Source organism: Podarcis muralis, chromosome 15 (genome assembly GCF_964188315.1).
Source record: "Podarcis muralis chromosome 15, rPodMur119.hap1.1, whole genome shotgun sequence".
Taxonomy (NCBI): Eukaryota; Metazoa; Chordata; class Lepidosauria; order Squamata; family Lacertidae; genus Podarcis; species Podarcis muralis.
In genome coordinates this window covers 10896120-10912775 of record NC_135669.1, presented here as the reverse complement: position 1 = coordinate 10912775, position 16656 = coordinate 10896120, and the positions used below count along the sequence as shown (strand labels likewise).

Sequence of the window (16656 nt, the reverse complement as noted above, 5' to 3'; positions counted from 1 at the left end):
TGAGGATCTGTTCTTGGATGTGTGGGGGTAGCTCCTTAACAATCTTGTTCAGTTCTTTTTTGTATTCTTGTGTGGGGTCTGAGTTCAATTTTATGTAAAAGGCTTGTACATTGACTGCTTCCGCCACAGAATACAAACAGATGTGACCAGAAAACACCACCGCTTACAACAAAATCTAAACTATGCTGAAAGGAGAGCCATAGATAATCTCAGAAACAACCCAGACATTATAATTAAAGAAGCAGACAAAGGTGGAGCTGTCGTCATCATGAACAAAACTGACTACATCCAGGAGGCTCACAGACAACTTTCCAATACTGCCTTTTACATAAAATTGGACTCAGACCCCACACAAGAATACAAAAAAGAACTGAACAAGATTGTTAAGGAGCTACCCCCACACATCCAAGAACAGATCCTCACCAACACACCAACAGAACCTCGACCAGGAACTTTCTATCTTCTACCTAAAATACACAAACCAGGAAATCCAGGACGCCCCATCATTTCAGGTATTGGCACTATCACAGTGGGTGTCTCCGGTTATATGGACACTGTTCTGAAACCATATGCCATCAGTGCTCCCAGCTATGTACGTGACACCACAGATTTCCTGAGGAAAATACAATCTTTAAATAATCTTCCCAACAACACTATACTAGCTACTATGGATGTGGAATCTCTGTATACCAACATCCCACACAACGATGGTTTACAAGCTATAAGGAACACCATTTCAGATAAAACCACAGCGGACTTTGCCACCAAACTCTGCCAATTTGTCCTTACCCACAACAACTTCAAATTCGGTGATGACCTGTTCCTTCAGATCAGCGGCACAGCAATGGGCACCCGCATGGCCCCACAGTATGCCAACATCTTCATGGCAGATTTAGAACAACGTTTCCTAAACTCCTACCCACTCAAACCTCTCTTGTACCTGCGATACATTGATGATATTTTTATCATCTGGACACATGGTCAACAGACCCTGAACACCTTCCACCAGAAATTCAATGATTTTCACCCCACAATCAACCTAACAATGAATCAATCTATGCAAGAAATACATTTTTTGGACACTACTATAAAAATACAGGATGGGCGCATAGACACCACCTTATACCGTAAACCAACTGACCGACAAACATATCTACATGCCTCTAGCCACCATCCCAAACATACCAAACAGTCCATTGTTTATAGCCAGGCACTACGTTACAGCCGTATCTGTTCCAATTCTACAGACAGAGACTCTCACCTAAGAGATCTACAGCAAACCTTTTTAGAACTAAAATACCCAGCAGATGAAGTTAGACAACAGATCAACAGAGCCAGACTGATACCCAGAGAGAACTTGCTGCAAGACAGACCCAAAAAAGAAAATAACAGAACTCCTCTAGTCATCACATACAGCTCCCAAGTTAAAACAGTACAACGCATCATCAGAGATCTACAACCTCTCCTGGACAATGACAGTTCTCTTTCTCAAGCTCTGGGAGGAAGACCTTTCATTGCCTACAGACAGCCACCCAATCTTAAACAACTCCTAACCCACAATAATACTACAACCAGACTTAACACGGACACTGGCACCAGATCCTGCAATAAACCCAGATGCCAACTTTGCTGCCACATACACCCGGACAACACCATTACTGGCCCCAACAACATCACACACACCATCTCTGGACTATTTAATTGCTCATCGTCTAACATTGTGTATGCCATCAAATGCCAACAGTGTCCTTCAGCTCTCTATATTGGACAAACAGGCCAAACCTTACGCCAAAGAATAAACGGACATAAATCTGACATCAAGAATCACAAGACAGAGAAACCAGTAGGAGAACACTTCAATCTCCCAGGACATTCTATACAAGATCTCAAAGTAGCTGTTTTACTACAAAGGAATTTCAGAAATAGACTGGAAAGAGAAGCTGCTGAATTGCAAATCATTACCAAACTTAAAACCATGGAGACACCTGGCCTGAATAAAGACATTGGATTCTTATCTCACTATACATGACAAAGCCATTTTTCACCTTCTCACCCCTTGCTTTTTCCTGTAAGACCTACTGCAGTCGTTAATAGTCGTCAACAGGCTCATCACAGCTATCTGCCAATCACCCATCCCCACCCTCCTCTGAGTAATACCCCTCCCCACCTTCTCACTATATAGAAGGATCTGGCAACTTCTGTTTCAGTGTATCTGAAGAAGTGTGCATGCACACGAAAGCTCATACCAAGAACTAACTTAGTTGGTCTTTAAGGTGCTACTGGAAGGAATTTTTTTTGTTTTGACTTAGAATGAAAAAGATCTGAGCACATTCGGAGCCTAGGAATTTGTTTCCAGCACCTGAACTGAACTGAGCTTACATTACTTTCACAACAATATCCACTCCTGCCTAGTTTTCTTCATTTCAGCTGTTAGATCTTCATTTTGCTGTAAGCACTGTAAAATAACTAGGAGTCAGAAAGTCCTGCCAATCTACTGCAAATCACCCTGAGATCATCTACCAGATTTGCTGTTCACTAGAATGGAACCGTACTGTTCATGCTAGCTTTGGGTTCAATTACAGCAAAAAAATAAAAATAACAAAACAAACCCAACAACAACAGAAAACAAATCTTCAGAATACATCTTCAGAATCTTGAGGACTTATAATTTGGGCTGTGCAAACTTTCAACCAGTTAACTGGTTGATTAAAAACATTTAACCAACTGAAAAGGCCGCAAATCAATTGGGTAGCATGTGAATTATTTCCCAATTTGTCAGTAGATTTCTCTTGTCCTGGGCAACCCAAAGTGACTTACAACCCAACAGACAGGCAACAAACCCCACACAGATACATTAAACCAAGAGAAAAGAGAAATATGATTAAAAACAGCCCACCTGGGCATGTGTCTATGGCAGGCATAGCCAAACTCGGCCCTCCAGATGTTTTGGGACCACAACTCCCATCATTCGTGACCAATGGTCCTGTTAGCTAGGGATGATGGGAGCTGTAGTCCCAAAACATCTGGAGGGCCGAATTTGCCTGTGCCTAGTGTATGGTATAAAAATTGTAGACAGCAGATGCAATCTTAGCAGAGGCATTGCCTCTGCATCGTGTCCAAGACATTTTGCAGCCGTGGTTAAGGACAAGATGGTACCACTCACCACCATTCCATGTAAGAAGCTGCCTGGACTGGCAGTCAAATGTCACTTCTACACTGGCAACAGGGCAGTGTATCTGGCAGGGCAGGTTTCATGGTGCATAGAGCTTTGTCTTCCAGCACCTCACTGCTGCTCCCTGCCTCAAAACATGTTTATGCCTAATGGTCCGACTGGCCCTGGTTTCTTCCTTCACTTCCGCACAGGAAGGACACCTAGCACAGGAAGGATGGCGTTAGGACCCTCAGGGTCCCTTCCAACTCTATGATTCCATGATTCTATTATTCTAATTAGGAGTAATATCACTGCTACTTCTGAAAGTTATTTTATAACAAATTCCTTGCCACCAGATGTGCCAACTTGAATAAAATATTGTGGGGGCCCAGGTTAAGTCCCACCCCACATAACTGATCAGATGACCTGGTGCACACACACACTATTGAATGGCAGTGCCCATAAAGTTTGGGGGTCTGGCCCTCTCAAAATTTTTTTTTGGGGGGGGGGCAAAGTCCCCACAGCCCCTAGGAGTTGGCTCCTATGCTCGCCACCAACTTTCTAATTGTTTCATACTGGACCTCAGTTTCTTTTTTCTTTTTTTTGGGGGGGGGAGGTTCTACACATACATTTTCCTCTCCCCCCCCCCCCACCTGCTCACAACTTCACATTTTTAGCCGAAGATGACTGATGGGCGCCATGTAATCTCTGCATCTTTTGCTTTACCTTCAGGCAGCTCCAAGAGGCATGGAGCTCCTTTCTGCTGATCTAGATATATCACACATCCAAAAACAAGAACTGAAACCTCTTTCTCAGCTCTAGCAACTGAGATCATTCAACTGGATATGGAGCCTTGGGAAGATCTGTATGCAAAACTTGTCTTCTGCCAAAGTGAGATAGGTTCCCATCCCTTTTATTTTATTTGCTCTCCAGTGTATAACTAGAAATTCTGCCTACGGAGATCCAGTGGAGAGGTGAAGCCAGAAACATTCAGTGTATTATTTTACACTCAAGCGGGGGCAAAGCAATTTGGATTCCCTATCACAGCTCAAGTAAGAGAAATTTCTCGCAGGACTCAACTGGGAACTATTTGTCCTGTATCTCCCAGGAAATCAATCACACAGTCATTGCTAGCATCAGGGACTGGCATCCCAGGGGAGTTGCTGGTGACCAGGAAGGACCCAACCAGCTCTGATGCCTCCACAACAGCTGGGTTTGTGAGCCTCCATTTTATTTTCCCACAGCGCCTCCAGACACGCACACACACACACACACACACCAATGCTGCTGGCACTACCACAGCCTAGGGGGACCCATCAACGTAAATTACCCAAAGCCCTTCCAAATCTAGAGCAGGCTTTGCAAATACTATATGCAAATACTACATTTGGCCTTAAAGTCCATAGAATCCTTCATCTGCTTGTGTTCCCTTGTGACAGAAGGTCCTTATGCTCCTATCCAAGGCCACATTCACTCATTTCTTCCAAGTGCATCCATATGGCTTCTCAAGGACACAGATTCTCAGGAGTGTACAGGTGGGTTTGCTTTGCCAGATTTATATGGCATGAAACTTCTGACTGACCCCTCAAGTCTGTTACCTTTCGTGTCCTCATCCTCTATGGTGGTGTTTGTGCTGTCGGAGGATTCCTGTGGAAACATACAGGGGTGGAAAAAAGGAGAAAGCAAAACATTAGTGGCTCTGGCCAGAAACAAATGCCAGAGGAGAGGTTGAACTTGCACAACTGGGCACATCAGAAGAGGGACCAGGGAGAGCTCAAAAGCCCTGCAGCTGACTAAGTAATTATTAGGGGCACCCATTGTCTCTTCTCTTTCCCGCCTCTAACAGGAACATCTTTCAAACCAAGCAGGTTCAAAGATATAAAAGGGATTTCTGCCAGGAGAAAATGCAGGGATGAATCTTGACCAGGAATAAGCAACTCAAGGCTCTCTAGATGTTCCTGGAATACAATTCTCATATTTCCTGATAGTTGGTCATGTTGGCTGGAGTTGATGGAAGTCCAAGTCCATCAACATCCCATATCCCTGATCTAGACTTCCAACATGACTACATTCCTGAGTTCTCTCCACCATGATACATCAGAATTCCATATATATTCCTTCAAACCCTTAATCTCTTCCCTTTTAAATGAATGCTCCCTGATAAAGTCTTAACTTCCCATCTTCACAAAGGAAAATAGTTGAAATTATGGCAATTTTAGAGCAGGTCCATAAATTTCTTGCCTCTGAATGTGGAAACCCACCATTTTCACCTGCCATGAGATCCTGAAAGCCCCAGGGAACCATTAGGATGGTATTCAGTACAGTTTACTCAGAGTAGACCCACTGAAATTAATGGCCCTGCCTTAATTTCATTGGGTGTACTCTGAGTAAAACTTAGTTGAATACCACCCTTAGTCATGATAGCTGTAGGTGCGGAGATGGCAGGCCTCCGAGGGCATAACTACACAATATGTTAACAATGTTTATGAGCAACGAGAGCTTCCCTCCCATCCAATGCTAATTCTTGCAGAATGTGATACTGTGGACTATTATCCGTACCCCTTTGCCAGTTAATTTTAAAAAACCTAAATTTTGATTCCTAGCCACATTGTGAATGTAGTGTACAGTAGCTAGGAGCAGCAACTGAAGACAGCTATTGGCTATCATGTTGTGCTTTCAGGCTTCCTGGAGGCATCTGATTGGCCATTGTGGGAAGCAGAACTTTGCACTAGATGGAGCTTTGATCTGACTTAGCAGGCCTCTTTTTATATTCTAATGTTCTTTCTGTGTCTGTCTTCATGGGGAAACATTTGTGGTGCTAGAAGATAGGGTTTCCAATCTTGTGCCTTCCTCTTGAAGGAACACATCCAGGACAGAATTTGGGGTAGGGAGGGGGGGTGCTTAACTTTCCCCTGTCTACCAATTTTCCCCTGCAAATGCATCCCAGGGAGTTTAAAGTATTTCTGCCACCTGAGAAGCAAAGCACCTCTCCTTCCCGTCTACCAGCTCCCTCCACAAATGCCCTTCCCTACACTCAAGTCATCTTGACAACTTGGATTCTGAATCCTCATTTGCCAAGGCAACGCATTCTCCCACCCTCAACTCTGAGCATCAATGATCACACTTTGGGCAAACAATTCCCACCAAATCCCAACCTATTATACCGTGCCAGATTATACCCTGTAAAGCATAAGCATAATTTAAAAACAAAATGAGCTCAGAAAAGAATCCTGGGGAAAGATTATCTCTTCTTAAGAGTCACCTATGGGAACCAAACACAGAATAGTGCACCTTGCCAAAAATACAAACGTTTTAGTACACAGTACATCCAGCAATTAAGGAAGAAAGAGAAACATATACTTATAGTAGCGCTTTTAATCTCAAGAGCGTTTTACAAAGCTTGTCCGCTCACTGAATAGAGGAGAGCTCTGTGTCACGAATGCTGTATATTCGGCTCCTGTGTGTAAATCCAGCCCACTTCTGCTGCCCCGCTGATCAGGCCCATCATTACCCTGTCAATAACAGAGCGCCTGGGAACAGCTGAGCAGTATGCTTAACCTTCTCCACTGCGCTGCAGACTCTTCTGGCTGAAGAACCCGTGCTCCTGCTTCTGTCCTACAGCAGGTGTAGCAGTTAGCACTGTCCAGAGCAGGAGGCCAGTAATGAAAACAAGAACATTTCTGGACAATGTAAGATCACAGACCCTGTGAATGGGTGGAGGGAGTGGAGCATCAAGTTGATAAGAACCATCAGCTCCAACTGACAGTTGCCCTGGGACAAGACAGCATGAGAGGAGCACTCTCTCGCTCCTGCCATCAGCCAGGAAACCTAAGGCTGCTGGGAAGCTACACCTTCTGCCTCCCAAGAATAATATTGAGACAAAGGGGAGGCCAGAGTGGCAACAGCTACAAGGAACCCACTTCTCCCCTCCCTGCCTGAAAGAATACTCTTCTCCAAGTCCCTCTGGCCCAGAGACCTGAGAAGCAAAGGGAAAGAACCCTCTGGATCCATCTATTGGCCAATGGAACAAGAGCCACCAATGGCTATTCACACAAGAGCCACCAACAAAGGAAGACCAAGCTGGGCCAAACTGGATAAAAATGCCCAGCACTTTGTTCCTGCCTTGAAGATCTCCCTCTTCTTTTTCCTTTCTTTCCCCTTTTTGTGTGCGTCTGATCTTTCTAGTTTGCAAGACTGGTGGCAGGGCCTCTGTCTCTGTGTGTGTTGATATGAACCACTGTGGAAGACAGTCATTGTCTGGAAAGCAGGATAAGAATAGAGTAAATAAGTAAAGCTAAGGGGCTCCATTCAAGGTGCATACAATCTGCCCCAACAGTCATGCCAGCTGAGAAAGGTCTCTATGCAAAACTGAAGGGGGTGAGGGAGAGGGAGGGAGAATGCTATTCTATGTAAGAGGAGGAGCTGGAATCAGATTTGCTACCTCTGGTATGGCTTTCAACACTGGAACCCGATTTCTGGATTCTGGAGACTTCAGGGCTCGTTTTTTTCTGTTAACTCGTGCCATTTGGTGGCAGGGTTTTGCGATGTAGATAGCTGGCTGCTACCGCTGCCCAGGGGTCAGGACTGCAAACCCACTTTCCCTGTAGGAGGTCACACTATAACCTCCTGGAGGGAAATCTCGCCGAATCATTTAAAATTCCTCAAGCCTATGAATGAAAAAGAATTTGGACAAGTAAACAGCCAGCGCTTGAGGAATCACACTGGTACTGTCACCAAGGAAGAAAAATAAAATGACTTATTCAGTTCTCTTGAGGAGCATCCGGAAATGCTATTGTCTGCTTCAAATGGTCCTACTCTTATGTGATATACTGCAGGCTGTGTATGCAGTTTAAACACAAGCTGTCCTGATTCTCTGCTGCCCTTGCTTCTCTGCTGTTGTTTCTGAAAGCAAACTGCTTTGCATTTTCCTTATAATTATTGGGATAAATTAGAACACACCAAATTTTGCAGAAAGGGTCAAGAAATTCAAAGACTTCTGGCAAGGGAAAAGAGGCTGCAAAACCATCCAGACAAGTGCATTTAACACCTCTGGATCTTAGGCAATTCACTTATCTGGTATTTCACCAGCTCCGCGGGGCTGAAGGTCCTTCTAACTAGCTTAGATGGCTCTCACAAGAGATCAGACAAATTCATGGAAGGCAAGTTAATCAATGGCCCATATGATAGCTCTATGCAATAGGTTCAGAAAGAGCGCACTTATGTGTACCAGGTGCTGGAAAGCCATAGTGGGAGAAGCCTGTTGGCTTTCATGTTCCTGCATGTTTGCTTCCTGGAGGCAGCTGATCGGCCACCTTAGGAAACAAGAGGCTGGACTAAATGGACTTTAGAGTCTGATCCACCTGGGCTCTCCTTATGCTCTTAGTTTGTGTGTGCCTCATGGTGTTTTTTCAGAAATGGCTTATTATTATTAATTAAATTTATTTATGATGTCACAGTGTTTCTCAAATGCTTTGAACTCTGCCCTTCTAAACTTATGCCACCTTTTCTGTAGGTGGACGGGGATGAGTAGTTCTGATAATCTCCTGCATGGATGAATATGCAGAAATCCTTGCACACTGTATATACATATAATCTACCGCACACTAATATCTACTGACTGGGGTAGTGATATCACACTTGGAAGCAAATGCCATTGATTTTATTTTTTTGGCCTACTGAAAAAGGGCTCAAATGTGTGCTCTAATGTATACTTGGTTGTATGTTAAGGCTCATGAAAAATTTATAGGAAAGTATATTCTGGGAGAAGGATCATACCTCAATGGTAAAACACATACTTGGTATGTAAAAGGTTCCAGGGTCAATCCCTGACATCTCCAGGTAAGACTGGAGATGATTTCTGTCTGAAACCCTGGAGAGACACTGCCAATCAGTGGTAGTAAACTAAATGGACCAGGCATCTGACACAGTAAAAGACAGTTTCTTATATTTCCAACTATATTCTTATTTCTCTTTTCTTAAAAAAGCCATATATCACATGGGGAGATAAGCTGTCTTTGTTCCTAAGAAGTTTGGCTACTGCTTGCTTTTTTTCTTTTTTGGGTCTACCTGAAGGTCAGAATAATTTCAGCAACAGCTCTGCCACAAAAGGTGATTCATAAAGCATAAAAATGGTAGGGTTATGCTTTCCTTATTTTTAATGTATGAAGAGGGTTCCAATTTTCCAACTAAAAATGAACAAACTCTTGCTTGTGTTTATTGTCAGAACTATAGCTTCTTTTTTTAGGACTACTAGATACTAGAACTGGCTGGATTATGGTACTATAGATGGGGGAGGTATAGGAGCTAGGATTTTCCATTTATGTGGTATGCTAATCCTGTTCAATTGTTGAAAAACACCAAAAACAGCAAAGGGGGAAAAATTATTCTCTTATAGATCACATTTCGGGGGATCTCTGAAGCTATGATAAAAACAGTAGATTTACAGTCTGGAGACGGCTCAAATATGATTAAAAGGTTTCCTTAAACCTAGAAGACAGCTGTTCTCTCCCTGACAAAAGGGTCAGTGATCTCAATGTAAGAGGAGTTAATGACAACACATCTGAAGCATGCAAAGAAGCCTGACAGGCTCTCTATGAACCAGAGTCATTATAGTAGCAGAAGAAGGGTTTGTGCTCAATCAGAAGACAGCTGCAGGATCCAATCATAGTTCAGCATAGGGTCCCCATGACCTTTAACCAAATACGTACAGCTTTTATTTTCTGACATCAATGCATAGGTTACATTTTACTTTTTCAAAACAGATGACCAGCATTATTCAGCTTTCACTACATACACTTAAAGCAGGAAATACACTATCCAGAAGATGGAAAAAGAGAGGAGGGCACAATTGTTTCTATAGTTTGTTTGCCTGGCCTCTACCCGGTCTTAAGTGTTTTTTGAAAACTCTGGTCGCCTTCCCCAAGCTCCATTTAATGGCTGCGCCAGATGCATTGAGTGAATGGGCTTGAAGAGGAAGCATAACAATGATGATAAGAAATTAAATCCCTGTGGCAGAGAATGGGTAAGAAAATGCAGGTTTGGGTGGAGGCGAGGGCTGTGTCCGAGCAATGGATGATTGTGGCATGGAGTTCCTCAGCCAATCCGAGTTCTTGGATTGGTCTTTTTTGGTCTGCCTGGCTGCGTTCTTTCACTTCAGAATGAAGGAGCTCACAATTGCTGCCCTCTGGTTAGCTCCTCTGGGGTCAGAGTAGAGGCTTTCTCCCCCATCCTAACACCCAGATCAAACAGCCCAGGTGATAAGGATAACCACACCAAAATATGCATCATTGCAGATGGCAATTGAGGCAAGTAGCACTCCCCCCACTCTGTAGCTTTTGGCTACAACCCAGAATATCTGATTCATTCTATCTCTGTGCCTAAAAAGCACCAGAGGAACTTTCCACCAGAAGAGGCGGAGAGCCTAACCTTTATGATTCTCCAAAGAGACAGAATCTTTTCAAACCAGAGCTGTGCCATCAATCTCAATGACATGGCTGGATTCATATTGGTGCATGTGAAAGAAGGGAGAGAAATGAGGTAAAATACAGCTCCCAGAGAACTATTCTATCTTCTTGGGCATACATTGACTCATTCATGAAGACTAGGCATCAAGGAAAAGCTCAGTTGAGCAGCTCCACTTCAGATTTATCTGGCTGCCTTCAGATTTATCTGGAACATGCTTCCCAATAAACTCTAAAGGGCAACCTTTTTAACAAATGTCTACCATAGGAGGCAAGTGGATTGGGTTCTATCTTATGTGGTTTCAGGCATACTGAAACAGACAAGAGGTGCAAAACCTGAGCCTACAGTCTGTCCCCAGAGGTGAAAATACACAGCAATGCAAGGAGCAGAAAGTCAATTTTTATCCAAGATTACAAAAGGGCAAACTGAGGAGAAGGAAAGACAGGCAGCAGTACCTTAATGCCGTCCACTGGGTTATGGATAACGGTGGTTTGAGGTTCCTACAGAGGAAGAAAGGATGAACCAAAGAAAAAAAGGAAGAAGATAAAAGAAATGAAAGAAGAGATAAAGAAGAAAAAAGGTGGTAATTTGAAGAGACAGGGGAAGAAATGGAGCAGAAAATGGCAGTAAAAATGTGAAGAAAAGGGAAGAGGGTGAAAAAAGACCAAGACCCACATGAGAGCAGGGAGGGGAAACAGAATGGAAGGGAAAAAAGCAAAAGGTAATTAGTTCAGCAAAAGGCAAATGATTAACAAACAGAAAGTGGCAGAGTAAATCAGGGACAGAAGAATCGAAACTGGATTTTTCATGAATGAAACCAAAAATCATATTCAACCCCATGGCAAGATTGTTGTGAGCCCCTTGGAAATGGAGAGTGGAAGCTGACGTTAACATTCAACCTTTCTGCAAGCCAAAGAAACCATTGCAATAGGGAAAATGATAGGAAGCGCCAAGGAGAAGAGAAAATGGCAGGAATGAGCTCCCCAAGGAAGTGTGGTCAATCCATACCATGGCAGTTAACATCTCAATAGAGGCTCCACCTGAGATCATAGGGAAGAAGAAAAAGAAAAGAAAAAGAAGAGCAGAAGACCCTTTGACCACATCCCCTAGTCCTGAAGAGAACTTTTCATTAAGAATGAAAGTCTATCCCATTCAGAGACGCTTCCTCTAGAAGGATGCTCTGGCTTATACCTTTCACCCATAGCAGCTCTGTGCAGAAGGATTTTACAAAAGGGACTGGGTTCTGAAGAGTGCTCCTAGTGCAACCAATATCACCTTGCAAAATGCCAATAATCTTCATCACTGAATGCTTACCTTTTGCATCAGTGTGGTGGCGGGAAACCTGACCATACTTTAAGAGACATTTAAGATGTACTTACCTGGAAGAAGGTCCCTCGAGGCGAGCCACAAAAAAATGCACCACAATGATTTATTTATTTTTAATGGGCCTTTTTAGGTCTGTGACAGCTGGAGTGAATATTTTAGGGTGGGTTTTTTTAAAAAAGGTATTAAATGAGCTAGACCAGTGTTTCCCAACCTTGGGCCTCCAGCTGTTTTTGGACTACAACTCCCATCATCCCTAGCTAGCAAGACCAGTGGTCAGGGATGATGGGAATTGTAGTTCAAAAACAGCTGGAGGCCCAAGGTTGGGAAACACTGAGCTAGACTATTACATCATATTATTTTTGCCTGATTTGCTAGGAGCAGGTGATCAGATGCAAAAAAATGTCAGGGCTTTTATACCTTGGCTGACTCTAGACACATCAAGAAAGTGATTCAGTTAAATGGGCTGTAAACTTCATACAGGGAAATCCCATTGGTGAAAGGCAGGGCTCCACAGCGCCATCTGGTGTCACAGTGTTATAACATCTATAAAGCGCTTTATCTTTACGAATGTAGCTGAGTCCCTTGAGTAGCTAGAGAAGAAAAGTGAACCAATACTGAACTAGATTGACTAAAAATCTGATCTGCTAGAGCAGCTTCCTTATTCTTCAAAAACGTACAAAAGTAGCTTGATTAGGTCATTAATTATTTCATTAATCAATTTTGGAGCACTCATGTTTTTTAAAGTTGCATAACTGCCATAATAGGAACAGTTTTAAAGGGAAGCAATCTCTTAAAAAACTGATTACGGTTCACACTTTTCCGGATTATTCTGAAGTTCCACTGGTCTTCCTCCGCTGTTGAAGGCAGGATGCCTCTGAAATATCAGTTGCAGGAAATCGCAAGTGGGGAGAGAGCCGTCAAAGTCAGGCCCTACTTGAGGGTTTCCCATGGCATCTGGTTGGCCACTATGAAAACAAGAGTGCTGAACTAGTTGGGCTTTTGGCCTGATCAGCACTGCTCTTCTTATGATCTTAAGTCTTCCCCATGGCTGACACCTAAAATCTGGGTCCTGCAAAGTGGCTAATGCTGCAGACAGAATATTAATCATTATCTTGGAGAAAAATCAATGGGACTCTATTTTTGTGGCTTCTATTAGAAGGCTAGAGACTGCAGCTGATCCCAGGTGAAGCTGATTGGTCTGCAAAAGGGCAGGTTCTATATACATGAACGACCCATAGCCATGGTAACTAGCGTTACCCATTCTGGAGGCAAGCTGGTATTGGCAACCAAATCAAGAAGTCATTATTGGCTTTGTGGGGAATGAAACAAAGCTAAGCTTGATGTTTGCTGCCCAAAGTCAGTTCTCATCTGAAGAGGCTGGAACGGTGGGTGGGAATATCTGCTGTGGGTAAATGGGACTGAATGGAGGCAACATAAGCCCCACATTTCTTTTCAAGATCCAAAGTTGCTTTTCTCGCCCCAGCAGCACACTTTGAATGGGAGCATTCACCAGCTACTTCCTAAAATTCACAGCTCCACAAGGGGCTCTGACTATGGAAGTCATTGAGAGATTGGCCCTTTGTTCCTTCAGCCGAGCCAAGATTTCTCTCAATGGACAATTGGTGAATTGGACTGGAAAAGACATCCATTTCGTAATGTCAAAAGCACCGTTTTTCAACCCAGTTTCTCTGGAGGTGCAAATATTTGTTCTTTTGGCACTGTTACAGAAGGAAGCTGTAGCTTACTGCTGTTGCCACACTGTGCCTAAAGAACTTGACATTCTTTCCCAAACTGATATTAACTTCTGGGGACTTTGCCTGGTGGGAAAAGAATTTCCCATCAGGCTTTAGGTTATTTTCTGGACTTCTTAATATCAAGCAAATAACATGTTTGAATGGGACAAATTCAGTACCAGTTTTAGAAAATGTTTCAACTTCCAATGCAAAGAGGGGAAATGTTTGGCACTGTTTGAGCCGAAATATACCAGACCAGCAATTGCATGTTCTATTCTCGCTGGAAGTAATAGTTTATAATGTAACTAAAAGATTTCAAAATGCCTCTTTTAAACCGATAAAAGCAACTAAGTGGGATGCAACAGCAATAAAATGCTTGAAAGGAAGGAATAAGAAAGGAAGCTAGAAAAGATAGATGCACTCTGCAATCTGAACATGGCCGTATCATATAATAGAACAGCCATATAGAGCTGGCTATACCATAAGGATAATGCCTGAAAAAATTCTACAAAACTTTGCTATTCCATTACAAGGGCTCATCTATGTGTTTTTTACACAGTGGAAATTCACATTACATTACTGGAAAATTGCATTTTGCCTAGAGAAGGTAGGTTATATGGCATTTGACAATATTGCAAACAGACAATTATTTGAGGACTGAGTGCTCACTGTCCATATCCTGAACACATTAGGGAGGCATGGCTGCAATGTATCCATTTATCCCAATATATACTCACTTGGCAGAAGAGGGCTACCACAAACCCTACAGGGCCTGGAACGTCCTGATGTAAGACATTACGACATTACTGGTGGAACTTGAAACAGTAACATATTCAAGGTGGGGCTTGGAACCTTACTGCTACTTACAGCACAATCCTGTACATTCCTACTCAAAAGTAAGACCTGCTGAGTTCAATGGGGTTTACGCCTGGGTATGTGGCTATAAGAAAACAGCCTCAGTATCTTAACCTGGAGTAGCGTGCTCCGTACATTTTGAGCAATAATGCAATCAAACATGCAATTTTATAGAGCTCACGGCAACTACTGGTTAGATCTGCTTCTGAAAAAACTCAATTTCTAGTTTCAATATAGGCATGGGGAAAGGCCATAGCTCAGTGACAGAGCATCTGCTTTGCATGCAGAAGGTCCTGTGTTCAGTGCCCAGCATCTCCAGGTTGAGCTGGCAGCAACCTGAAATCCTGGAGGGTCAATGCCAATCAGTGTAGATAACACTGAAATAGATGGTCCAATGGTCTGACTCAGTATGTCAGCCTCCTATGACCCACTCTGTCCTTTCTGTCTTTGAAGTTACAGCATAAGCTGCTGCCAAGTGGTTCATCAGATGGTGATCTACAGATGATGGTGAGGCCCATCAGCATCCATCTTGTGTGGTAGATAAAATAACTTGGACATCAGTCAATTCAAGTTTGATATGCAATGCCCTCCAGTATACAGTAGAAGACCAAAAGAAAATGTAATCTAATGGGTTGGATCCAGGCTAAGTTAGCTAAACTTGGTTTGACTGAAGTCAGTGGAACTTAACAAAGTCATGACTAACTAGTTCCACTGATTTCGGCTGGTCCTTAGTTCAAGTAACTTACTCTGGATCCAACCCATTAAGCTTCTCCAAATCACCTCTGAGAATTTAGAAACTTTTTCTACAATTCTAATTCCTTTACATGACAATGCGCCATTCATTTGTCAGTGGTTGTGGCAAACCTGGAAAGTTCTGAATGGTTCCTGTATGTATTACTGATAGCACTCAGTTCATAGTATTTTCTTTTAATTTGTATAAGATGATAGCAAAATAGCCATGCAACTTACCAGTAGTCTGGAATGCCCACAAGAACACAATAGGCTATTGCAATAATGACAAACACCTACACTTCAGAAATATTTCACAGCCACAATAAATCATTTAACTAATCAATCATTGGCAATGTATGGGACGGGTAATCTGTGATAATCTTGTGAATGGTCATCAAGTTGGTTGAAGAAGGTTGTATGGTAAAATTAAGAATGCCTGAATTTCAAATGAGCGGTTGGATCATATACAAACAAGTCTTCTGATGACTGTACTTGATGAGGATTTATCAGAATTTCAAATATGCACATAGAAAAGAAATAAACTTTCCATACATATAGCTCAGTGGTGAGGAACATGTAGTCTTCCAAATGCTGGACTCTCAACTCCCATCAGCCCCAGCCAACGTGGTCAATGGATGATGGGAGTTGAAGTTCCAACAACATTTGGAGATCACACATTCTCCATCCTGGTACTAGACAAATGTAACAGACACAATAGATTTGTGGAAGCCAACACAAACAAGTCCTTCCAGGTTTTGGGAACTGCATAAGAGCCACCCAAGTTCATTCTAAGACCAAACCATTCAAAACTTGTTTGAAGAAACGTCAAGCAGTATGAAGCTACCAAATAATAAATAATTTGTTATTTTCAGTGTGACATTAAAGTGACCCAGATTAGGTTGAATTTAAGCCAAAGCATGTTTTAAGGAGAACATAATCCCAGCATGCGATTGGTAAGACCCACGTTTCTGTGCTTATTTGACTGAAAATGCCTGCTCATACTAGAAAAATGGATCATGTGAAGCCACCCTTGGAAAGGATTTGTTAAGGTCAGAAAGACTAACAGGCCAATCTGTTACTCCCTATGCAGGATTACTCATGCAGAACCAATTGGGCATCACTTATACTAACAAGATGTGGAAACAGATTGATGGCAAGTTGAAATGTTCTGCCTCTACTTTTATGTGTGTGTATGACAACACAATACACAAGAAAGGACGGGACGGGACTAGAAGATGGAATGAATGCCCTCGTTTCCTTCTCTAAATCCTTGTGTCTTTTATATGCACACAACCAACATGCAGAACTGCAAGAGTGGATAATTGCTCTCCCCTCTGTTGGGTCTCTGTGTGACAAAAAGGACACGAAGCTGAGGTTAATTGCTAAAACTATTCTGTC

General features: G+C 42.7%; 1 protein-coding gene across 21 annotated transcripts in view; it reads right to left on the bottom strand.

Annotated features, from left to right (window-relative positions):
* CAMK2B (calcium/calmodulin dependent protein kinase II beta) overlaps nucleotides 1–16656 on the bottom strand; it is a 217973-nt gene that overhangs the window by 23631 nt on the left and 177686 nt on the right. For 12 of the 21 annotated variants that reach the window (XM_077919873.1, XM_077919880.1, XM_077919875.1 and 9 more), the window contains 2 exons: nucleotides 11068–11112; nucleotides 4750–4798 (listed from right to left, as the gene is read on the bottom strand). In XM_077919873.1, the coding sequence (XP_077775999.1) occupies nucleotides 4750–4798; nucleotides 11068–11112 (94 nt within the window). The remainder of the gene's footprint in view (nucleotides 1–4749; nucleotides 4799–11067; nucleotides 11113–16656) is intronic. The other 9 variants (XM_077919878.1, XM_077919876.1, XM_077919881.1 and 6 more) reach the window with 1 other exon arrangement.